Genomic DNA, 26,042 nt, shown 5'->3' with positions numbered 1-26,042 from the left:
ATTGGGACCTTCATCCTCATTTCGTTCCCTCCGCCAACAAAGGTGGATGGAGGTTATGTTTTCACCCCTGTCTGTTTGTCCGTTTGTTACTTGCCGGAATAGATTCCGGCAAGTATGTTGGTTCGCTGGTTTGTTACTTGCCAGAAAAGATTTTGGATGGTGAGAGGGCTTGAAGCCAGATTTTAATCTTACAGCCGCCATGTTGGTGCTCGCCGTCACTGGGAAGCAAAGCGAAAGACGCCTCAGAGCTGTCACATTCACAATTGCTATTTCGTATGTACTCCCGATAAGTGTTTCCTTCATTGCAAAAACTACCAAGTCAACAGTTAAAAGGATTTTGACCCGATAGGTGTTACGGCCTTGGCAAGATCGATGGAGATAGCGATCTGTTAGCTTATACATCGCCCAAATAGCTATGTGGAATTCTCTCATGTAGAGATTAAACTCACGTCGTTTGAACTTTGGCCGAGGTCATTATTTACTTTTAATGATATTTATATACGAATCAAAAAGAAGATAATTGGTTTTGGGTCATCCTTTCCGCATATCTCGTGGGATTGTGCGTTGGAGAGACGACCGTGATGGCGGGGAGTGGTTGGCAAATCAAAAAAACAAAAAAAAACTACGTTCCGGTAAGTCCTCGGTCTCTGACCGATCTTTCATCTGTTCGTCTGTCTGTGCGCAGCACTACGTCTACACCGTTGTATGTAGAATCGCCAAACTTTACAGAGATATTTGTCTTGCCCTGGAATAGACTGTGCCCAATTGATGACGTCATCGGTCACGTGGTTCGGCCGCCATCTTGGAAAAACCGAAAAATCTTGCACCTCTATATCTCTGAAAGTGCTGAATAGAAAAAATTGAGACTTAGCTCATTGTAAAGAACTCTCCATGGGGAATAAAATATGTTAATGATGATGTCATATGTGCCTCCATTATGACGTCATAATTCGACAAAGTACAAAACTTCATCCGATCAAGATGAAATTTCTTGAGCATAATCTAGGAATAAATTAGTTTAGATAATGATGACAAAATAGATGATAGTAAACAAATAATGATGACGTCATCGGTCACGTGATTCGGCCGCCATATTTGTCCAAAATGGCCGATAAAAAAAGTATATTCCGGCAAGCCCTTGGTCTCTGACCGATTTTTCATTTGTTTGTTTGTTTGTTTGTTTGTGAACAAAATATCTCAAAACGTTGTGGATGGATTCGGATGAAATTTAGCAGAAATGTCGCGTATGTCACAAGGACGAAATGATTAGATTTTGGTGAAGATCTGGATTCGGATCCGGCTACTAGAATGTTTTTAAGTGCTTCTTCACCATTGGGAGATCGGGCCAAAAACGATACATAGCAGGATATCTCAAAAAGTTGTGGATGGATTAGGACGAAACTTGGTGGATCGGTTGGGTGTCTGACAAGGAAGAATCGATTCAATTTCGGTGAAGATCTGAATATGGGTTCGGATATGAGAATTATTTAATTTTTTAAGTGATTATTCACCATTGAGTGATATGGCCAACCAGGCGGAGGTATGCTCTCTACTGAGTGCCGTTCTAATTTACATAAGCATTCAATCTCCTGAGGTAATACTTCATAGAAGCACCTTTGGCAGCGATTACAGCTTCGAATCTTCTTGGGTATGTCTATATCAGCATTGTACATCCGAATTTGGGGAGTTTACTTTCTGACATGCACTGCCAACTGTCGGAGCTTATATAGAAAGGTGTGTTTCTTTCTAAATCATGTTCATTCAATTGGATTGGCCACAGGTGGACTCCAATCAAGTTGTAAAGACATCTCAAGGATGATCAAAATAAATTAGATGCACCTGAGCTCAATTTGGAGAGTCATAGCAAAGGGGTACTTATTGACTCAAGACATTTCAGCTTTTCATTTTTAATTTTTTTGTAAAAAAAATTGTAAAAATAAAAAATAAAAGTCCACTTTGACATTATGGGGTATTATGAGATTGGTGACAAAAAATCTTAGTTTAATTCACTTTTAATTCAGGCTGTAACACAAAATGTTAAAAACGTCAAGGGGTGTGAATACTTTCTGAAGGTACCGTATCAGTTTCCCCCCACTCCCTCACACTCCTCTTTGATGTTGTTTTGGTTCCATTTTTGCCTCTTCCCAAGTTTTCCCTTCCACTTCGGTGAATGAGAGCTTGCACTTGTTTCCAGCTTGTTCACCTCCTGTGCCCTCCTCCTCTTACCCTTGCCCTCCTCCTCTTACCCTTGCCCTCGTTCGTCCCGATGTTCTTACCTTCCTGAGCCAGGTGTCCTTTTATCTCGTCCCTCTACCCTTCTGTTGGGGTGTTGTCGTTCCCTTCCCGTTATCACTGTTCTTTTCATTCTGTTATGTACCAGTACATTCTGTGTTTGAGCTCCTCCACAGACATCAACTCTCTTTATAAAAGAAAACATTATTATTGTTATTATTATTTTTCTTCTTATTATTATTATTATTCAAGGTTTGACATCTTGGTAAATCTACCAATCCTTACCTACCTCTGTTACATTTACAAAAAGCACTAATGTCCGCAGGTTAGTATCTTGAAAAATCACCATAATAGTCAGGGCCCTTAGGGATATTTTGGGGCCGTTTGGTTCAAATCCTTCCAAAAGCACCAAATTTGGCCCAGATGTTGCCCATGCCATACTCTTTCGATTTATGACGGGCGCCAAGACGGGCGCCCCCCCCCCCCCCGGGGCCCCATATTGGCCAAATACTAAATGGCCGCCACCCGGATTAGAGGAAAATCAGTTAAATAACCAAAACGGTTGGAATCATGTACGATACCACTTTTCAGGGGTTTTTGAGGTCGAGGAATCCAACTATGATGTTATTTTGATGATTCGAGGTCAAGGTCAACCCTCAAGGTCATCTTAAAGGTCATTTGAGTCAAACATGTCGGTTTTTGAGTTTTTTGTCAAGATTTACGTGAGGTTCACCATTTTATGTTTCTGGGTTGGGTAATCGAACTCTGACCTTATTTTTGACAATTAGAGGAAATATTTACATGTCTATTTCCTAATTTTCAGGCATATGCAGTTCATCAGTCTAATTACAAAGGTACGGATTTTGATGTTTTATGAACTGTATGCCATATCCTTGTGTTTATTTTTTGTGCGATCATGATCCGGGTTCATGTATACATGATTGTATACATGTCATAAATATGACGTCATAGGTCATGTGACCTGGCGGCCATATTGGATTTTATGGAAACTTTAAAAATGGATCCCTGCCTTCATTTTTCGATCGATTCATTTTGAACTTTCACCACTTATAGTACGCCATGTGATTGGATGCATATCCTAATTATGACGTCATAGGTCAGGTGACATGGCGGGATGGACCGGTATGGTCCCCGGATCATACCGCCCTTGGCGCCCGTCAAAAATCGAAAGAGTATGGCATGGGCAACATCTGCGCCAAATTTGATGCTTTTGGAAGAATTTGAACCAAAATATCCCTGAGGGCCCTGACTATAACTCCTTGCCGTCCACAAGGCCTTTGCTCAGAGATCAATGAACTCTACTATTCTCCGCTGTGAGCTGACACCTCAGCATTCTAGTATCCTAAATCTGTGGAATCTGGTCTAGGTCCCTCTGCTCTCTCAGCCCTTGGATATTTCCCCGCAACCCCAGGAAGCACGCATTCTTCCAGTATTGCCCTCCTGATTAAACTTCAAAAATCCAGACTAACTGCACTGTGGAAGTTTTTGGAACTACCTTCCTGAGGCTGTTCTCTCCAACTCTTTCCTCCAGTATATCATGGAGACGGTGCACAATCTTATGTCATCCCCATCTTTACCTAATATCGATTTTTTAAACCCACATTAACCCACCTAGCTCAACCAGCTTACTTTGATGTTGCTGTTTTTCCTCCTCTCCCCTTTTCCTGTTCGTTAATTCCCTTACTTATTCTTGCTTAGCAAAGTCTTGCCTTTTACAGCATCTGCTTTTCCTTGTAAATATCTCTGGACAATGTTCCTCTTCCTCCTTGTTGTTCCCTCATATTTCCTCTGTGGAACAAGTCATTTAATGCATTTTGTCCCTTCAAAATAAACTTTGTATTGTCACTTCACTTTACCCATACATGCTTTATCAATGTGCTAAGTACACTTGCCACCTTCCATGGCGTGTTGCACCCTCGCCACTCACCGGACATTTTTAACGAGATTAAAACCACTCCACTGTCTGTCCGGCGGCCATACTTGGTGTCCCGATTCGGATCAAAACACTTTAATTAACTTGTGTCACCCTTCGATTGTATCACGAGAGACTTGTGCTCTTGTGGTAATTTGGTTTCACTAGTTTTGTGATAATTTGTTTATCTGTTGATCCTTTTTTAACCTCGATCCAAGATCCTGGAGGTAAATTACGTACATGGCAAGGACATTAGGAGACGATTGACGTATCAACACACTCTATGAGGTTTGAATTTGCGACCCCAGCAACATTGGCAGTGTAATCCGAGGGGAGTACCAAACTTGTCCATTTTATATCTCCTCTATCTGTTTTGAGATCTACTTTCTACCTTCTTCCTGTCTACCACTTCTACCTGCCAGTACTGGATATTGGTGGATGCTCAAGATCCCTACGGTGTCTTTCTTGAGATGGCAAGTTATTACCGCTACCCTGAACAAATAGCAAATTCCTGCCTAAACTTCGGGTAGAAAGTGGTCTGGTGTTCTGGCACACTCCTTAACACCAGGTTACACTCCTTAACACCAGGTTACACTCCTTAAAACCGGGTTACACTCCTTAACACGAGGTTACACTGTAGCGGTTACCGCTGGATGCACACAATCGCCTTGCACCGGCCAGAACACGGCCAGACGCGCCTCTCCCGGGCATGCCCGGACTCATTGTTCCCGGGCACGCCCGAACCTCCCGGGCACGCCCGGTCTCGTCTTTCCCGGGCATGCCCGCTCTCGCCTTTCCAGGGCTCGCCCAGAGCGTCCGGGCATGCCCGCTATCGCCTTTCCAGGGCTCTCCCAGAGCGTCCGGGCATGCCCGCTATCGCCGACAAACTTCCCGACATAAATGTGTATATATATTGCTGCCCGATAAACGGGCTTTTGGTCAGAATACCTGAGCTGTTTTGTTTCAATAAAGCAACTCGGACGAATTTCGTCTTTGGTCGCGTCACTTCTTTCGACTCGCGTTGGAGCGCAGCTCCTTCACTGGTGACCTACCGACATGGACACGGCAGTGACTCTTAAACTGCCTACCTTCTGGGAGGCTCACGCGGCTGTTTGGTTCGCCCAGGCGGACTCCCAGTTCGCCCTGCGAGGCATCACCGCGGACGACACCCGCTTCCACCACGTCGTGGCAGCGCTCGGTTCCGCCACCGTGGCCCGCGCCCTGAGCCTCCTCGAGCACCCGCCGGCTGCCGACAAGTATGACGCGCTGAAGACGCTCCTCCTCGACGCTTTCGCCCTCTCACCGGCGGCACGCGCACGGTGCCTGCTCGACCTGCCCGAGCTCGGCGACACGCGCCCGTCCGAGCGCATGGACTATATGCTCTCGTTGCTCGGTGAGCACTCTCCGGGTTTTCTGTTCCGCGAGTTGTTCCTTCGCCAGCTGCCTCACCCGGTACGCCTCGCCCTGGCTGGCACGTCGATCACCGATCCCCGCGTCCTCGCCAGGGAAGCCGATAAGATCTCCTCGGCGGGCCAACACATCGGTTGCGGCTACCTGGAGCCTGCCGCCGTCCGAGGCGACGCCCGAGCGCCCTGCGCGGTTGGAGGCCGAACTGCCGGTGAAACTGGCGGCTGCCACGCCGCACCGACCGCTTGCGACACGACCGCCGGGGCCTCCACCTGACCAGGCGTGGTGTTATTACCACGCCAGGTTCGGACACAAGGCTCGGACGTGCCGACCCCCGTGCACTGTCGGCAAGTCGGGAAACGGCCAGGCCGGCATTCATTCCCAGCCATGAGCGCCGGCCACTCGGGCAACTTGCTTTTTATGCGGGACAAAGCGTCCGGGCGGCGTTTCCTTTGTGACACCGGCGCCCAACTAAGCGTCATACCCGCCTCCGAGCAGGACAGGCGGGACGCCGTTTGCGGCCCCTCTTTGGTCGCTGCTAATGGCTCGGCCATACGCACGTTCGGTCCGCGCAACGTCACCCTCTGCTTCGGCAGCCAGCGCTTTCAGTGGACCTTTGTGACCACCTGCGTCCCCATGGCTTTGCTGGGCGCCGACTTCCTCTGCGCGCACGGGCTGCTGGTCGACGTCAAACGTCATCGCCTTGTCAACGCCGAGACCTTCAGCTCCCTGGCTTGCACGATGAGCAGCTCCGCGCCGACCGAACTGGCGTGCGCCCTCCCGACGGCGAACGAGTTCCCTTGCCTGCTCGCGGAATTCCCGGCCCTCACACGGCCGACGTTTTCGGCCGTCGCAGTGCGGCATGGGATCGAGCACCACATACCCACTACGGGCCCGCCGGTCTACGCCAGGGCCCGCCGCCTCGACCCGGCCAAGCTCGCCGTGGCAAAGGCCGTGTTCGACGCGTTGGAGCACCTCGGCATCGTGCGGCGCTCCAATAGCGCGTGGGCCTCACCACTGCACATCGTGCCAAAGCCGGGGGGCGGATGGCGCCCGTGTGGCGACTACCGCCGCCTCGACGACGCTACCACCCCCGACAGGTACCCGATCCCGCACATCCAGGACTTTTCCGCCCATTTGGCGGGACGGGTCATATTTTCCAAAATTGACCTGATACGGGGATACCACCAGGTACCTGTCCGGGCGGCCGACGTCCCGAAGACGGCCGTCATCACGCCGTTCGGCCTGTTCGAATTTTTGAGGATTCCGTTTGGCCTCAAGAACGCGGCCCAGGCATTCCAGCGCTTAATGGACGGCGTGCTGCGCGACCTGCCATTTCTTTTCGTCTATCTGGACGACATCCTCGTCACCAGCACGTCCCGCGCCGAGCACCTCCTCCACCTCCGAACACTGTTCGGTCACCTCAGCGAGCACGGCTTAATTGTCAACCCGGCCAAATGCCACTTCGGCACGACGACCGTTGACTTTTTGGGCCACCGCATCACCAAGACCGGGGCCGTGCCGCTGCCGACCAAGGTCGAGGCCATCACCACGTTCCCGCGTCCCCGTTCCATCAAGGCCCTACAAGAGTTCCTCGGCATGGTGAATTTTTATCACCGATTCGTGCCCCGCGCTGCTCAGCTCATGTGGCCCCTTTACGAGGCCCTCCGGGGCACGCCGGCCAAGCATGACATCGTTTGGTCCGCGGCCATGAACGCGGCCTTCGCGAGCGCAAAACGGGCCCTCGCCGACGCAACGCTGCTGGCTCACCCGGTGCTCAACGCGCCCATCGCCCTCACTACGGACGCCTCCAACTACGCGGTGGGCGCCGTCCATGAACAATGGGTGGACGGGGTTTGGCAGCCACTCGCTTTTTTCAGCCTGCAGCTCCGGCCGAACGAGTTAAAATACAGCACGTTCGACCGCGAGCTGCTCGGTCTATTCCTGGCCGTTCGCCATTTCCGACACCTCCTGGAGGGCCGCCCGTTCACGGCTTTCGTCGACCACAAGCCGTTGGTCTACGCAATGGCCAAAGTCACGGAGCCGTGGTCGGCCCGCCAGCAGCGCCACCTCTCCGCCGTGTCGGAATTCACCACGGACATCCGGCACGTCGCCGGCAAAGACAACGCTGTGGCCGACTGTCTTTCTCGGGCCAGCGCGAACGCGGTCCACCTCGGCGTGGACTTCACGCTCATGGCGGCCGACCAGACCACCGACACCTCGGTGCAGGCCCTCCGGGCGGCGGACACGGGCCTCCGCCTGGCCGACATCCCCTTCGCGGGCACCGTCCTGCTCTGCGACGTCTCCCAGGGCCAGCCTCGCCCCATCGTGCCCGTTTCCTGGCAGCGCCTCATCTTCGCCTCCATCCACGGCCTTTCTCACCCGGGCCGGAAAGCTTCTCAGAAGCTGGTGTCGGCGCATTTCGTCTGGCACGGCCTTCGACGAAACGTCCGCGACTGGGCCAACGCCTGCACGGCCTGCCAGCGGGCCAAGGTCCACCGCCACACCCAGGCCCCGCTGGCACCTTTCACCGTGCCTGCACGGCGTTTCGACCACATCCACGTGGACCTGGTGGGTCCCCTGCCCCCATCGCGGGTGTTCACCCACCTGCTCACCATGGTGGACAGGACCACCAGGTGGCCGGAGGCCGTGCCCCTCACCTCCACCACCACCGCCGACGTGGCGCAGGCGTTCATCGCCACCTGGGTCGCACGCTTCGGCGCACCGGTGGACATCTCGTCCGACCGCGGCCCACAGTTCACGTCCGAACTTTGGGGCGCGGTCGCTCGCTCATTGGGGGTCACGCTGCACCGCACCACGGCCTACCACCCCCAAGCCAACGGGTTGTGCGAGCGGTTTCACCGCTCCATGAAGGCCGCACTCATGGCTGGCCTTCAGGACGACGGTTGGACCGACCGGCTGCCGTGGGTCCTTTTGGGCCTCCGCACGGCCCCCAAGGAGGACCTCCGGGCGTTCGCCGCCGAGCTCGTCTATGGCCAGCCGCTCCGCGTCCCGGGCGAGTTCGTGCCCGACGCTACCAGTCCCTGGTCCGCCGCACACCAGCGCTCAGACCTCCAGGAGGCCGCCCACCGATTTGCCCCCATGCCAACGTCCCACCATGGTGGCCCCCAGTCCTACGTCCCCCCGGTGCTTCGCACAGCGGAGTACGTCTTTGTGCGTCATGACGCGCACCGGGGGCCACTCCGGCCGCCGTACGACGGGCCCTTCCGGGTCCTGCGACGGGGCGACAAGTCCTTTGTCGTCGACGTTGGCGGCCGGTCGGACCGCATCTCTGTGGACCGCCTCAAACCGGCGCACATGGACGTCGACCGACCACCACGGTTGGCCCTTCCTCCGCGGCGAGGCCGCCCCCCGTCCACAGTTCCCCCCGCTCGACCACCCACCACCACGTCGGACCCCTCCCCACGACCCTCCAGGGGTCGCTTCGGCCGGGTCATCCGGACCCCCCTTAAATTGACCCTGCCGGTGCAGGTCGATTCTGGAGGGGCGTGTGTAGCGGTTACCGCTGGATGCACACAATCGCCTTGCACCGGCCAGAACACGGTCAGACGCGCCTCTCCCGGGCATGCCCGGACTCACTGTTCCCGGGCACGCCCGAACCTCCCGGGCACGCCCGGTCTCGTCTTTCCCGGGCATGCCCGCTCTCGCCTTTCCAGGGCTCGCCCAGAGCGTCCGGGCATGCCCGCTATCGCCTTTCCAGGGCCCTCCCAGAGCGTCCGGGCATGCCCGCTATCGCCTTTCCAGGGCTCGCCCAGAGCATCCGGGCATGCCCGCTCTCGCCTTTCCAGTGCTCGTCCAGAGCGCCCGGGCACGCCCAGCCTCGACTTGCCAGGCCGCAGCCAAACACGCCCGGGCAGGTCCAGACTCGCCTTTCCAAGGCTCGCCCTTGACACCCGGGCATGCCCGGTATAGCTTTTGCCGGGCAAACTTCCCGACATAAATGTGTATATATATTGCTGCCCGATAAACGGGCTTTTGGTCAGAATACCTGAGCTGTTTTGTTTCAATAAAGCAACTCGGACGAATTCCGTCTTTGGTCGCGTCACTTCTTTCGACTCGCGTTGGAGCGCAGCTCTTTCAACACTCCTTAAAACCAGGTTACCCTCCTTAACACCAGGTCACACTCCTTAAAACCAGGTCACACTCCTTAACACCAGGGTACACTCCTTAAAACCAGGTTACACTCCTTAAAAACAGGTCACACTCCTTAACACCAGGTCACACTCCTTAACACCAGGTCACACTCCTTAACACCAGGTCACACTCCTTAACACCAGGTCACACTCCTTAACACCAGGTCACACTCCTTAACACCAGGTCACACTCCTTAACACCAGGTCACACTCATTAACACCCGGTTACACTCCTTAACACCAAGTTACACTCCTTAACATCAGGTTACACTCATTAACACCAGGTTACACTCCTTAAAACCAGGTTACACTCCTTAACACCAGCTTACACTCCGTAACACCAGGTTACACTCTTTAAAACCAGGTTACACTCCGTAACACCAGGTTACACTCTTTAAAACCAGGTTACACTCCTTAACACCAGGTTACACTCCTTAACACTAGGTTACACTCCTTAACACCAGGTTACACTCATTAATGCCAGGTTACACTCCATAACACCAGGTTACACTCCTTAACACCAGGTTACACTCCTTAACACCAGGTCACACTCCTTAACACCAGGTCACACTCATTAACACCAGGTCACACTCATTAACACCAGGTCACACTCATTAACACCAGGTCGCACTCCTTAAAACCAGGTTACACTCCTTAACACCAGGTTACACTTTAAAACCAGGTCACACTCCTTAACACCAGGTTACACTCCTTAACACTAGGTTACACTCCTTTACACCAGGTTACACTCCTTAACACCAGGTTACACTCATTAACACCAGGTTACGCTGCTTGCTATTTCAGAGCGTGGTTGCTGTCTGAGAAGCGGTTTCTTCACTATCATCAATTGTTGTAGGTAGCGTTGATTGCACTTTCTATTGTAAACTGTCATCTTCGATTGTGAGGAAAAAACAATTCCAATTAATTGTTTTCTGGTTGTTCGTTTTTCTTTTCTTCATTTTGGAAGGTGTTTCTTATTTTATAATATCAGGGGTTGCATATGGCTTGGGACATTTTCATTTTGGGAGGTTTGGTGCTTTGGGTTTGTTTTTATTTTCACGTTACCCCATTGACTCTATATGTCCACATAATGTACATAATTTAAACATGATTCACTCTTGATTTGTACATTCTTTTTCTTGTCGCAACTTTTTCCTTGATCATCTTCTTTAACGATAAGGAGAAGCGTTTCTCCGTCCATCCATATGTGTACCCGTAATGCTTCCATAAAAAAAAAAATAGGACCATGGGTCCTGAAGCTCACCTGCATCGGGAGCAACAGTCGACGATGTCATAAAATATCGAAAGTTTGTTCATGCTCAGAATCTGGTCACGTGATTGATTGAATGGGAGCCCTTTCGGTGTTGATTACAGCGATACATGTTTACAGGTTATGTTTTTACATGTTTCAGGTTATGTTTTTACACGTTTACAGGTTATGTTTTTTTGCACGTTTACAGGTCATGTTCACATGTTTACAGGTCACGTTTTTACAGGTTGCAGGTCATGCTTTTACATGTTTACAGGTCATGTTTTCACATGTTTACAGGTCACATTTTTACAGGTTACAGGTCATGTTTTTACATGTTTACATGTCACATTTTTACAGGTTACAGCCATGTTTTTACATGTTTACAGGTCATGTTTTCACATGTTACATGTCACGTTTTTACAGGTTACAGGTCATGCTTTTACATGTTTACAGGTCATGTTTTCACATGTTTACAGGTCACATTTTTACAGGTTACCGGTCTTGTTTTTACTTGTTTACAGGTCATGTTTACAGGTCATGTTTTTACATGTTTACAGGTCATGTTTTCACATGTTTACAGGTCGCATTTTTACATGTTACAGGTCTTCTTTTTACTTGTTTGCAGGTCATGTTTACAGGTCATGGTTTTACATGTTTACAGGTCATGTTTTCACATGTTTACAGGTGATATTTTTACAGGTTACAGGTCTTCTTTTTACTTGTTTACAGGTCATGTTTACAGGTCACATTTTTACAGGTTACAGGTCTTCTTTTTACTTGTTTACAGGTCATGTTTTTACATGTTTACAGGTCATGTTTTCACATGGATACCAGTCACATTTTTACAGGTTACAGGTCATGTTTTCACATGTTTACAGGTCACATTTTACAGGTTACAGGTCTTGTTTTTACTTGTTTACAGGTCACATTTTTACAGGTTACAGGCCATGTTTTTACATGCTTACAGGTCATGTTTTTACAGGTTACAGGTCATGTTTTTACACGTTCACAGGTCTTGTTTTTACTTGTTTACAGGTCATGTTTTCACATGTTTACAGGCCATGTTTTTACAGGTTACAGATCACGTTTTTACAGGTTACAGGTCACGTCTTTACAGGTTACAGGTCATGCTTTTGCACGTTTACAGGTCATGTTTTTACATGTTTAAAGGTCATGTTTTCACATGTTTACAGGTCATGTTTTTACATGTTTACAGGTCATGTTTTTACATGTTTACAGGTCAGGTTTTTCAGATTACAGGTTTTTGTCAGAGGGAATGGTTGTGCTGCTGATTAAATGCCCCCTGCAGGGTAGATCAGGAATTTCTAGTGTTTATGCCTGATTTCAACCGTTAATGAGTAAGAATTTGATGCAGTCGATACACCTTTGTTAGGCATCAGATATGAAGCTTGTGGCCAAGCTTTATCAAAATTGTGTGTGTAGTTTCAGATAGAGGAATACCTATTTTGGAGGGTCAAACTCCCCACTCCCCTGTAACACCCGTATCCACCACCCATATCCATAAATACACCACCTTCATGAGCGCAGATTTTGAATTTGTTTTAAAAGTCATTAATTACATGTATTGGCTGATGTATATTCCAAGTTTCAGCTAGTTTCAATGTATAGCCTTTGAGATACGAGCGCCAACACATTTTGGGTGGATGGATGGACGGACGGACACCAACGTGAATTTGAGGGTTTTCTTAATAAAACTCAAGAATGTGGAAACAGACGTTGCTGAAATTTTGAACATATCACCTCGACGTACAAAGCATTTACTTCTGAAATTTGCAGCCAATTTCGTCCAGTAGAAGCCGAGAAACGAATTTTTTCAGTCCCCATGATCAAGTTGCATAAAGAGAAACGATCCCTTATATAAAGGGAGGGGCGCTTTGTGCCTGCTTCCCTTGATTGATCGATCACATAAGCTCATCGGACTAAAGTCCTGTGAGCTAAAAATGGTACCATTGGAAAGTTAAAATATATATTTTGATTTGACGATTTGATGTACCGTGCCCTTTACAGAGCGCCGTTGCTGCTAAAACAGTTTCTTCACAAGTGTTATACTGGGTGGTGTGCCATTGCCTTCACAGCATTGTCTTTGCTCTATCCCTTAAAATACTGAACACCAAACAAGGAAGCAGTATGTGCCATTTTTAAAGTCTTTGGAATGACTCGGCCGGGGTTCTAACCATCGACCTCCTAGATTCAGGGCGGACACTGGCCATTACGCCACCGAGTAACTTGGAACAAAAATTTGTGTCCGTTTAAACATAGACATGTCTATTTTAAAAGCCCATCTTTTTTGCGTCGAAGAAGAAGAAGCAGTATTAGAGCTTAATGTCGTGGTTCCAACGGTAACATTTGTATTATCCCATGACAGCAGGTGCCCTTTAGAATAACGCGTGGCAGACATGGAAGGAGCACAAAAAAAACCGATACATAGTAATACTTTTCGAAGCAATAAAATAAATAAATAAATCTACACGTAAGGAGTACACAAACAACAACCACAGTCAGCACAACAGCAGCAACAATTCAGTGTTATAAAATATCCTTTTTGTGTGTTTCACTTCGTTTTACATCCTCATTGAGACTCACAGATAGACATGCAATTTGCTTGTGAAGTACAACACACTGTCTTTTGATTAACCTCATCAGTGAAGCGACGGGTAGGCACCCCTAGTAATGCACTACTCATGTCCAAGGGTTTTTACATTACTTATTTACTTGGATGCATGGGCCCTTGCTAAGTCGGACAGCTGTGATTTCACTGCAGCACAGCTTTAAGCTGTAACTTGAAATTTCTCCATTCAAATAATTATTTTTGCCAGCAGGCAAATCTGTCAATGTTTCTGGGATGAAAGGCTGCTTTCATTTCTTAAGATACGGGGACCGTGGTCAAGTACCATGAAGCACGACCTTTTAAAATGCACTCCATCACTCTTTAACGCCCTTTGCATTGTTAATCCTCAACATTAAACACGCAATTTTGGCTGATTAGTTTTATTGCCTAAAAATGCCACGTAAAGCGAGGAATCGGCAATCTTGCTTTACTCTGCTCGAGTGCTACATCTCCGACCATCCGAAACATTTGAGACCGGACAGACTTGTCCTTACTGTGGGAGATGTTGTCACACTCAAATTGGCCTCCTTAGACAAAAATTTATCCAAATTGGTCTCCTTAGATAAAAATTGATCTCCTAAATTGGCTCTCTCAAATTGGTCTCCTTAGACAAAAATTGATCTAAATTGGCACTCTCAAATTGGTCTCCTTAGACAAAAATTGATCTCCTAAATTGGCACTCTCAAATTGATCTCCTTAGACAAAAATTTATCTCCTAAATTGGCTCTCTCACATTGGTCTCCTTAGACAAAAATTGATCTAAATTGGCACTCTCAAATTGGTCTCCTTAGACAAAAATTGATCTCCAAAATTGGCACTCTCAAATTGGTCTTCTTAGACAAAAATTGATCTCCTAAATTGGCACTCTCAAATTGATCTCCTTAGACAAAAATTTATCTCCTAAATTGCCTCTCTCACATTGGTCTCCTTAGACAAAAATTGATCTAAATTGGCACTCTCAAATTGGTCTCCTTAGACAAAAATTGATCTCCAAAATTGGCACTCTCAAATTGGTCTTCTTAGACAAAAATTGATCTCCTAAATTGGCACACTCAAATTGGTCTCCTTAGACAAAAATTGATCTCCAAAATTGGCACTCTCAAATTGGTCTCCTTAGACAAAAATTGATCTCCAAAATTGGCACTCTCCAATTGGTCTCCTTTGACAAAAATTTATCTCCTAAATTGGCACTCTAAAATTGGTCTCCTTAGATAAAAATTGATCTCCTAAATTGGCACTCTCAAATTGTTCTCCTCAGACAAAAATTGATCTAAATTGGCACACTCAAATTGGTCTCCTTAGACAAAAATTGATCTCCTAAATTGGCACTCTCAAATTGGTCTCCTTAGACAATAATTGATCTCCTAAATTGGCACTCTCAAATTGGTCTCCTTAGACAAAAATTGATCTAAATTGGCACTCTCAAATTGGTCTCCTAAGACAAAAATTGATCTCCTAAATTGGCTCTCTCAAAATGGTCTCCTTAGACAAAAATTAATCTCCAAAATTGGCACACTCAAATTTGTCTCCTTAGACAAAAATTGATGTCCTAAATTGGCACACTCAAATTGGTCTCCTTAGATAAAAATTGATCTCCTAAATTGGCACTCTCAAATTGTTCTCCTCAGACAAAAATTTATCTCCTAAATTGGCACTCTCAAATTGGTCTCCTTAGATAAAAATTTATCTCCTAAATTGACACTCTCAAATTGGTCTCCTTAGATAAAAATTGATCTCCTAAATTGGCACTCTCAAATTGGTCTCCTTAGATAAAAATTGATCTCCAAAATTGGCACTTTCAAATTGTTCTCCTTAGACAAAAATTTATCTCCTAAATTGGCACTCAAATTGTTCTCCTTAGATAAAAATTGATCTCCTAAATTGGCACTCTCAAATTGGTCTCCTTAGATAAAAATTGATCTCCTAAATTGGCACTCTCAAATTGGTCTCCTTAGATAAAAATTGATCTCCTAAATTGGCACTCTCAAATTGGTCTCCTTAGATAAAAATTGATCTCCAAAATTGGCACTCTCAAATTGGTCTCCTTAGACAAAAATTGATCTCCAAAATTGGCACTCTCCAATTGGTCTCCTTTGACAAAAATTTATCTCCTAAATTGGCACTCTAAAATTGGTCTCCTTAGATAAAAATTGATCTCCTAAATTGGCACTCTCAAATTGTTCTCCTCAGACAAAAATTGATCTAAATTGGCACACTCAAATTGGTCTCCTTAGACAAAAATTGATCTCCTAAATTGGCACTCTCAAATTGGTCTCCTTAGACAATAATTGATCTCCTAAATTGGCACTCTCAAATTGGTCTCCTTAGACAAAAATTGATCTAAATTGGCACTCTCAAATTGGTCTCCTAAGACAAAAATTGATCTCCTAAATTGGCTCTCTCAAAATGGTCTCCTTAGACAAAAATTAATCTCCAAAATTGGCACACTCAAATTTGTCTCCTTAGACAAAAATTGATGTCCTAAATTGGCACACTCAAATTGGTCTCCTTAGATAAAAATTGATCTCCTAAATTGGCACTCTCAAATTGTTCTCCTTAGACAAAAATTTATCTCCTAAATTGGCACTCTCAAATTGGTCTCCTTAGATAAAAATTTATCTCCTAAATTGACACTCTCAAATTGGTCTCCTTAGATAAAAATTGATCTCCTAAATTGGCACTCTCAAATTGGTCTCCTTAGATAATAATTGATCTCCAAAATTGGCACTTTCAAATTGTTCTCCTTAGACAAAAATTTATCTCCTAAATTGGCACTCAAATTGTTCTCCTTAGATAAAAATTGATCTCCTAAATTGGCACTCTCAAATTGGTCTCCTTAGATAAAAATTGATCTCCTAAATTGGCACTCTCAAATTGGTCTCCTTAGATAAAAATTGATCTCCTAAATTGGCACTCTCAAATTGGTCTCCTTAGATAAAAATTGATCTCCAAAATTGGCACTCTCAAATTGGTCTCCTTAGATAAAAATTGATCTCCTAAATTGGCACTCTCAAATTGGTCTCCTTAGACAAAAATTGATCTCCAAAATTGGCACTCTCAAATTGATCTCCTAAGATAAAAATTGATCTCCAAAATTGGCACTCTCAAATTGGTCTCCTTAGACAAAAATTGATCTCCAAAATTGGCACTCTCAAATTGTTCTCCTTAGACAAAAATTGATCTCCAAAATTGGCACACTCAAATTGGTCTTCTTCAAGAAAAATTGATCTCCTAAATTGGCACACTCAAATTGGTCTCCTTAGATAAAAATTGATCCTAAATTGGCACTCTCAAATTGGTCTCCTTAGACAAAAATTGATCTAAATTTGCACTCTCAAATTGGTCTCAGGCATGAGAGGAGTTGTATGTTGACATAGTGTTGGCCAAAAAAAATCCAGACAATGAACTCGATAAACTCATAAAGTGTGATGGTGGCTTCTATGGCGTTGACGTGCAGCTCAGCAATGTTGAATCGCAGTGGCCTATTCTGTGCAAGTTCCCAACCTGGAATACACTGAATAACAATCAAAACAATAACATTAATAATAATAACAATAACTATAACTGCGTGCGGTGCTGTCGTCTTCCAGGCATAGCAGTCCAAATCTGCCACCCACATGGAGCCCTGTAAATTGGGCCCAAAATCCATGGACAACAGGAAAAATAGCTTAGTGTGTTACCTTTTGTAACACATTTGACATCGGATGTTTATCCATGCTCTATCCTTGTTAAATGCTGAGCATCAAGTAAGGAAGCAGCTCGTATCTTTTTTAGTCTTTCATTTTTGACTCGGCCGAGGTCGTGTTTGAACCGGTGACCTCCCCCACAGCCTCAGAGCGGATGCTCCAACCATTACACCGTCGAGTCTGGTTAAAAATGGGGTCGCTTGCCAAGAGGAGGTCACCGACCATTAAGGAGCAATTGGAATTCACCACTTGTCCATTGTTAATTAGCACGTTTTCATGTCTGGAAGTTTGCACCAATCATTGGACGTAGTGCGAGGTAACTTCCAATGTTCAGAAGTGTGCGTTTCCTGTTTCATCCTGCCGTGCTGCTCCTGAAAGTCCTCGCTTTCCTGAGCTCCCGCACTGCCGGCGTCGTGTTTTAAAAGCAAAGAGTAATCATGACCTGTGTAAACATGGTCATTTTGAGGTTATAAAGGAGCCATTTCAGGCGCGTGTCGGTGGCTACAGGAGGCAACTAGAGTGCTGTTCATCATTGCACCACAAAGATGAATTCTAATGTCGGATCCTTCTTTCGCATGGAAAATGTGGCCTGCCAAGCTCGGTCTCCTTCTTCCTATAAATCAGAGATTTCCTTCATGGCTCCATGTTGGCCCACCTTTCAGTTGTGATGTGATTACATCCGCTGACACCAAGTAGTTTTCTCAAAAATCTCGTCCAACCTTTTCATAAGCTTCCTCATCAAAGTCCTTGTGTCGGCACCATAGAATAACACTGTTTCAACGATGCATTTAAGGTTACATTTCCTTTCCAATCCTTCACAATTTCAAATTCTTTGCATCTTGTTGCATGCGCTCTTTTGGAGATCCAAATGCAAGAGCCAAGATTTTTGAATACTTCCATTGTTCCTATTGTGTTATTTTCGTTAATTTTCAAGTTCCTTTCTTCACATTTAATGCTGAACGACATAAAGCATTGTATCATCTGGATGGCCAAACTGCTTACATTGAACTATGTTTCAACAGCTTTTGTACATCAACTGCTTTATCATGACAGACTGCTGTGTGATCTCATAAGTCGAAGTCTGTGAGTTTTTTTGATTTGAATACCTTTGATGACTCATTGGCTGAATGGTGAAACCAGGCTTCCAATCATCAGCAAGATCATGGAATCTATCATCGCGCTCGACATGAAATCCCTTATTTTCTCCAACGGAATGATGCCATACAATCAGTTCGGATTCAGACCTGGTAAGTCGACGCAAGAGATGCTGCTTCTGCTCACCCAACAATGGATGGAGGCCCTCAATGCTAGACATGAGATCAGGGCTGTCTCCTTTGTCAAATCTCGAGCATTCGATACAGTCTGTTACACCTCCTTGCTCCTCGAACTCTCTGCCGATGGCATGCAAGACCAGCTCCTCTTGTGATTTACCGACCTCATCCACTCAGTCAATGCGTGGCTCTCAATGGGTTCCTGTCATCTCCTCTCCCTGTCAAGGCTGGAGTGACCCAATGTAGTGTCCTGGGCCCTGTCCTATTCCTATTTATCTCCCTGCTATTCCACCCTCTGCTGTGCATCCCCCATTCATCAGATAGGTTGGCAGCAACCTTTTCCCTCTCTGCATACCTAATTTTCAAGTTTGTATGTTTTCAAGTAATACATATATACATATATACATATACATATACATATATACATATATACATATACACATATACAGATACATATATACATATATACAAACAACAACATACAACATGCATTTTAAAGGCCATTTTCCCTGCTAGAGCGGGGGTTAGCCTTGCGGTCCCCATGACAATCTTCTCCATTTTGCCCTATTTTCTGCATCTCTCCTTGTTTAACCCCCTTGCCCGCATTTCTTCTTCCACCATTTTTAGCCAAGTCTTTCTCGGTCTTCCCGGTCCTCTACTTCCTTCTACATTAATTTCCATCACTCTTCTCAACCAGTCACTTTCAACCTTCCTCAACACATGACCAAAGCAAACCATCTCAACCTGTTCCTCTTCACAGCATCAATCACAGGCAATATTCCCATCATTTTTTGCAATCCATCATTTGTCTTCCTCTCTCTCAACGATACTCCGCACATCCATCGAACCATTCGCATTTCCACCCTTTCCAGCCTTCGTTGCTGCTCTACGTTCATTACCCATGTCTCGCTCCCATAAATCATAACACTTCTCACACATGCAGCATACACCTTTCCCTTCAGCTTCAGCGACACTCCCCCTCCTCATCAGCACGCCACTCAGTTCCCAAAACTTCTTCCATGCACATCTCACTCGAGCAACCGTTGCCGAGTCTGATCCACCTTCTCCATTAAGCATGTCTCCGAGGTAGCAAAATGTTTTCACACCTTCCAGCTTCACGCCGTCTCCAAGATCCAACTCAACATTTCCTCCATCTGCAGCTCCCTCTGTGCACACCTTACATTTGAATGTAGCTGCCACACTGGTAAATGACCCTCTCAGACCACTACATTTTTGATGAATCCACTCAGCGCACATTGTATGCACATTGTACATTGAATGGAGTTCACTCCGACACCCTTCCTGCACACAGCACACGGCCACTTCCCAGTTCTTTCCACCTCACCACATGCTTTACCACTTGCCATCACCTTCGTCTTTCCGATATTCACCTTCAGACCTTTTGTCTCCATACATTCCTTCCACTTGTTCATCTTTTCCTTCAGTCCATCCATACTTTCCGCAATCAACACGAGATCATCTGCATACAACAACTCCCACGGTAAACCCTCCTTTACGTTCTGAGCCAGCACCTCCATCACAGCTACAAATAGTAGTGGACTTAGTACCGACCCCTGATGCACTCCCACCTTCACCTCAAACTCACCACTGTTCCCATCCTTCGTCCTTACAGCTGTGCGCGCTCTTTTGTACATTGCCATCACTACTCTGATCAACCATTCCTCCACTCCTAACTTCCTCAATGCCCATGTCAATACTTTGCGTGGAACCCTATTGAATGCTTTCTCCAGATCAACACACCCTAAAAACAACTTCTTCCTCTTCTCCATGTACTTCTCCTGCAACTGCCTCACAATGAAAAGCGCATCTGTCGTTCCTCTTCCTGGCATAAATCCAAACTGCATTTCGTCGATCTTCACTTTCTTCCTTATCCTCCTCTCCAACACCCTTTCCAATACCTTCATTCCATGCTCCAATAACCTTATCGCTCGGTACGAGCCACACTCCAGAGGGTCACCTTTCCCCTTGTATAGAGGGACGAGGGTACTCAGTTCCCAGTCCACTGGAATGCGGCCTTCTTTCACCACCAGATTACAGATCTCTGTCATTCTCTTCACACCCCAACTTCCTGCTGCCTTCAACATATCTCCCACAACTCCCGTCGGCCCTCCCGCTTTTCCACTCTTCATTGCTTTTATCGCTTCTTCCTTATCGCTTTATCGCTTCTCGTCACCAATCCCTGGTGTTGGGCTAGCAGCTAGGGTGCCGGCTTAGGATCCTAGGATCCTGGGTTCGAATCCCGGTCAATCGCTGAATTAACGCCAGGGGGGTTGACTCAGCCTGTCATCCTTCCGAGGTCGGCAAATTGAGTACCAGTTCACTGGTAATTCCCTGCTTGTCGTTAAAGGTGGCAAAAAGGGTTGGCGTCAGGAAGGGCATCCGGCCGTAAAACATTGCTTCAAAAAGGGGACCGAAAAACAACAACAACCACAGTTCCCGAAAAAGGCCAACCCCCGCTTGCGGGGAAAAATGGCCTCTAAAGGTGGTTTTTATTGCTTTTATCGCTTCCTCAACTTCCTTCTCAGTTATCGTCTCTGCCGGTCCTAAAACTGGGTTACTCTCTATGTTGCCATCCCATTCATTCTCTGTATTCAACAGCATTTCCATATATCTTTTCCATCTTCCTTTAATTCCATCTGGGTCGACAACGATTTGTCCCACTTCATTCTTCAAGCAACTCACCCCCATCACATCACACCTCTCTTTCGCTTTGTGCTTTGCAATCCTCAATACTGCTTTCTGACCCTCTTCTGAATCCAAGCGTTCTCCGAACATTTTCCTACATGCCTCCTGCGCCTTTGCTACCTCTTTCTTTGCAGCCTTCCTGGCTGCCTTATAACTTTCATGCTCTGCTGTTTCTGCTCCCGTACCCTTTGCCTTCTGCCATTCCTTGAACTTCTTCCTCTTCTCGTCAATCCTCTTTCCAACTTCATCATCCCACCACCATGTTTCCGAGTGCCTCGGTGGTCCTTTTGTCCATCCACATACCTCACCAACGGCTCCCAACAGACTAGCTTTCATTGACATCCAACCACTTTCAAGCTCAACCACATCATCCTCTACCCTACTCAGCCTCTCTTTTAATGCCTCCCTTACTGTCACCTCTTTCAACCTCCACACCTTCATTCTTGGTTGGTACTTCACCCGCCGCGCTCTCCTCGCACCTTTCACCCTTATGTCGCAGACAACCAAAGGTGCTGTGAAACAGCCTCCTCCCCCGGGATCACCTTTGTGTCCCGGAGGTGCCCCCTGTCTCGCCTACGCACCATCAGGTAGTCAACGGTTGTCGTCGACCCACCTGACGTGTATGTAACAAGCTTATTATCCTCTTTCTGGAACTGAGTATTACAAATCAACAAATCAGCTCCATCAGCAAACTCCAAAATCCTTTCACCTTCTCCATTTCTCACACCATATCCGTAACCCCCATGAACTCCCTCAAAACCATCCATACTCCTTCCCACATGTCAATTCAGTTCTCCTCCCACCACAACAACTTCCTCATCTTTCACGTTTTCCATCATCTTCTCTATCGCACTCCAGAACTTGTCATTCTCTTCATTGCTTCGACCAACCTGCGGAGCATATCACAAGGTGACGTTCACCAAGAGCTTTCCAATCATCATTTTCACCATCATCAACCTATCACTCACCCGAGTCACACTCACCACACTGTCTACAAACTCCTCAAATATATACATATATACATATATACATATTACATATACATATACAATTATACATATACATATACATATACATATACATATACACATACACATATACATATACATATACACATATACACATATACATATACATATATACACATATACACATACACATATACACATATACACATATACATATATACATATATACATATACACATATACACATATACATATATACATATACATATATACATATACATATATACATATGTACACACACATCTCTTATTAACAAGCCTCTTTAAGAAATTCAGTTGCTCAAGCGTTTGAGCCTCACTTACAACCATGAGCTTTCTTGGGTAAACCACATATCTAAGTTGGCGTCCAAAATGTTGGGCATCCTATGTCGTGCAAAGTCCTTCCTTGGCATACCTCAACATTCATCTACTTACATGCCCTTCATCCGCAACTTGTAGTACTGCTCTTCACTCTGGGCCTACACACCTCTAATTCTCCCTCCTTTTGTTTCCCAACGTTACTGTTGGAGCGCTCCCTCCCCCACCCCCCCCCCCCCACCCCATCCCCGTTTTCCCTCCATATATTTTTTACTTTTCTTTTCGCTTTGTTCCTCCTGATCCGTTCTGTGTTCTCGCTCCTTCATGACCCTCAACAATGTATATACAAAATAAAAAGAGTACCTCCCTGCATAACTCAAAGGTTTCTGTATCTCCATTTGGTGATTGATCTCTATTATTGTTATGTAATCACACCTCACTCAAATAGCTGATATCATGTCTTGTATTCCATATGCTTTCAGCATTTTGAACATCAGTCTGTGATAGTTTAAAAGCCCTTTTTAAATCCACAAATGTTCGTACATATGGGAGTTCATTGGCTTCCATTCTTTTTGTATTTCTACTTGACCAGGGCTAGAATATGACCAACTGTGGCCCTTCCTTTCCTGAACCGTTTTTGATTCCTTCTCAGAAGTTTTGCGAGTGGTGATATACATCTATTGAGAAAGATTATATTGTGCAGTTTTTTGCTGCTGTTGACATCCATTTTATTATTCGGATGTTTTGTTAGACATGCATTCCATTTCCTGGGTAATTTGACAACGTAACTTCTCGAGAATTGCTCCGCTGTACCAATGTACCAATTGTACCATGGTAAATGAAGATGTTGTGACACGACCGGAAAAGGTAGTTGTGAAAATGTTGTAGTTTGCAAATTTAAGGTGATATATTATATGACCCAGGATTCTTTCCTGATATACAATATAGTTTTTACAACAATGCCCATAATTATATTCTACTAGCAAAAGTACCCGTCGTTGCTAGGCAACGCCGAGTCGCTTTGTGCCGGAAATATGAAGAGCGGGAGGAGAGAGAGGAGGGGAGGAATGGGGTTGGGGAAGGGGCAGGGAGGGGAGGGAGGGTGGTGGTTGAGGGGGAGGGGGAGGAGTACAATATATTTCATGTAACCTTGAAGCTGTAACCGTGTCGCTGAACTGGACATGTTCAAACTCTATTTCCTTGTGAAAGCATCCTTACTTAGATAGCTATTCCTACCTGAAAATGCCAGAGTTGGACTGCACTTTCGTCTTTAGCCGTGGCCAGGTTCAGAACCCTGTTTCTTCCTGGCCCAGCCAGATTCAAACCACAACTTTTTAAGGTGGGGATACACTGGCCACTCGTATTGCACAGAACACATTTCTTGAGTTTTTGTACAAAATTTGTTTAATGCGAGACTTTCTTTCCATTTCATATCATTTGGTAGACTTCATAAAGACTTCTCCACCCCATGAGCTCTCATGCACCTCAACTACACCATGGATATCTACACCTTTGGCAAACGCGCAGTTATCGTGATTACCCATTGGCTAAAGGTATAGACGTGTTGTGGTGAAATAGAACAAGTCTGCATTTCCTATGACTCATAATATATGTTATTTGACACGTGGGATAGCGTTCAATGGCTAAATTTGTCTAACATGTGTCATAGCTACATGTTAGAAACAAGAAATTTGGTAAAAGTCGGACATTGTCCACCTTTCGTGATGGGCCCTACAAGTTTGGGCCAAAGTTTCTTTCTGATAGTAGGAACCGCCTTTAGAGGCCATTTTTCCCCGCAAAGCGGGGGTTGGCCTTTTTTAGGCACCATGTTCCCCTTTTTGAGGCAATGTTTTATGGCCGGAAGCCCTTCCTGCCACCAACCCTGTTAGTCGACTCTTGCAGTGAACTGGTTCTCAATTTGCCGACCTTGGAGGGATGACAGGCTGAGTCAACCCCTCTGGCGTTAATTCAGCGATCGACCGGGATTCAAACACAGGATCTTAGGATCCCAAGCCAGCACCCTAACCGCTAAGCCAACACCAGGGTTTTCTTACTGATAGTAGGTATGACATTAAAGAAAAGCAAATACCTTATGCATTGTTGATGGCTTTGCCAATCGTCAAATCAAGCATCTCCTTTCTTTTTTGCCATAATTAGTTTAAGAATTGATTTTTATTTTGCTCTATTAAAATATTGTGTGTGCATATTTAATGATATTGTTTATTGGATGGAGGCTGGATGAAGGAATTGCACTTTGCAGAATTAATTGCTCATTTTATTGGCTGGAAAAGGAGAGTTATTGCAGTGGTTAGCAAGGCCCAAATGGAGGAGTTAACCTGGCATTGGTTGCAAGTACCAAAGATGAAAGGACATCGATTTTGCTCGAAAGGAGAAAGCCCTCATGCATTCATTGCATTGCACGTTGTGAATAAAACTGACCTTGACATCGAGCGGTTGAATGGAAAGCCACCAAATGTAGTTGTTCTTTGAGTCTTTGCCATATGTTGCCAATGGGAAGCAAGTTTTGGCTCAAAGCAGAGGATGTAGCCTCGTGGCATTGGCTCTTATTGCTCCAGTGCCATATGTATCGTGTGCTCTGGCAGCTGTTGCACAATGCGGGGAATTGCCACTTACTTTCATGACCTGGTTGTTGTTTTTTTGTGTGTTTCGCAGGAGATCGCCGCTTACCTCATCACATTCGAGAAGCACGAGGAGTGGCTGACCACATCTCCAAAGACGAGGTATATATAGAGTTGTATTTGCATATATACTCATTCTTCAACTGCACTTGATGGTACTTTGTAAGAATAACCTTCTGACGTTGGTTCTGGGGCAGGTGGTGGTCGAGTCAGATCTGATTAAAGTTGATGAGATGATAATAATGAGGATTGGGGAAGAATAAGTTGTTTGGTAAAATATTACTTTGTTGAGACATAAGCAATGTCTTCATCAAACACACGGTGTACATACACCTGCTGAACATTGTACTATCAGCTGTTTCCTCTTTTCTCCCGCCTCTGGAACAAACTCCCTCACTCTCTTCAATCCCACTCCTCCCTCCAGGTCTTTAAAACAGCTGTTCACCACCATCTCTTATCTTCCCCCATCCAAAACCTTGATCTTTTCTACCCCCGTTAATTCACCCCAGATCCATTTTTATGAAATAACGACTTCTTTCCTGGAAGTCCGAGCTGTGTCCATGTGTTTTTTTTTGTTTTTTTTTTACTCCATGTGTTTTTTACCTCCCCCACCCCCCTTCCCACGCCTCCTCCCCCCAAGCCCTCTCCCTCCCACAGATCTCCCGATGTCCCTGCTCTCAAATGTTGTACTTGTGTGCTTCCCCCTCTCCCCATCTGGTCTCTCGCTCCCTTTATTTTGTCTTATGTGTCCGTTTGTTTTTTTGTCATTAATGTTAGCTCTTACACGAGCCTCGATGTTGTATACAAAA

The 26,042-nt window shown here is 45.9% G+C and overlaps 1 protein-coding gene across 7 annotated transcripts in view; it reads left to right on the top strand.

Annotated features, from left to right (window-relative positions):
• The window catches only part of LOC137424604 (calmodulin-binding transcription activator 2), an 884,665-nt gene that overhangs the window by 363,998 nt on the left and 494,625 nt on the right, over window positions 1–26,042 (top strand). For all 7 annotated transcript variants that reach the window (XM_078775656.1, XM_078775657.1, XM_078775655.1 and 4 more), the window contains exon 3: window positions 25,268–25,335. In XM_078775656.1, coding sequence (XP_078631782.1) covers window positions 25,268–25,335 — 68 coding nt within the window. The remainder of the gene's footprint in view (window positions 1–25,267; window positions 25,336–26,042) is intronic.

Source organism: Myxine glutinosa, chromosome 4, assembly GCF_964187855.1.
Source record: "Myxine glutinosa chromosome 4, kmMyxGlut1.1, whole genome shotgun sequence".
NCBI classification, from domain to species: Eukaryota; Metazoa; Chordata; class Myxini; order Myxiniformes; family Myxinidae; genus Myxine; species Myxine glutinosa.
Note: the sequence above shows the minus strand (reverse complement) of the source record. Positions and strands in the feature narration are given on the sequence as shown.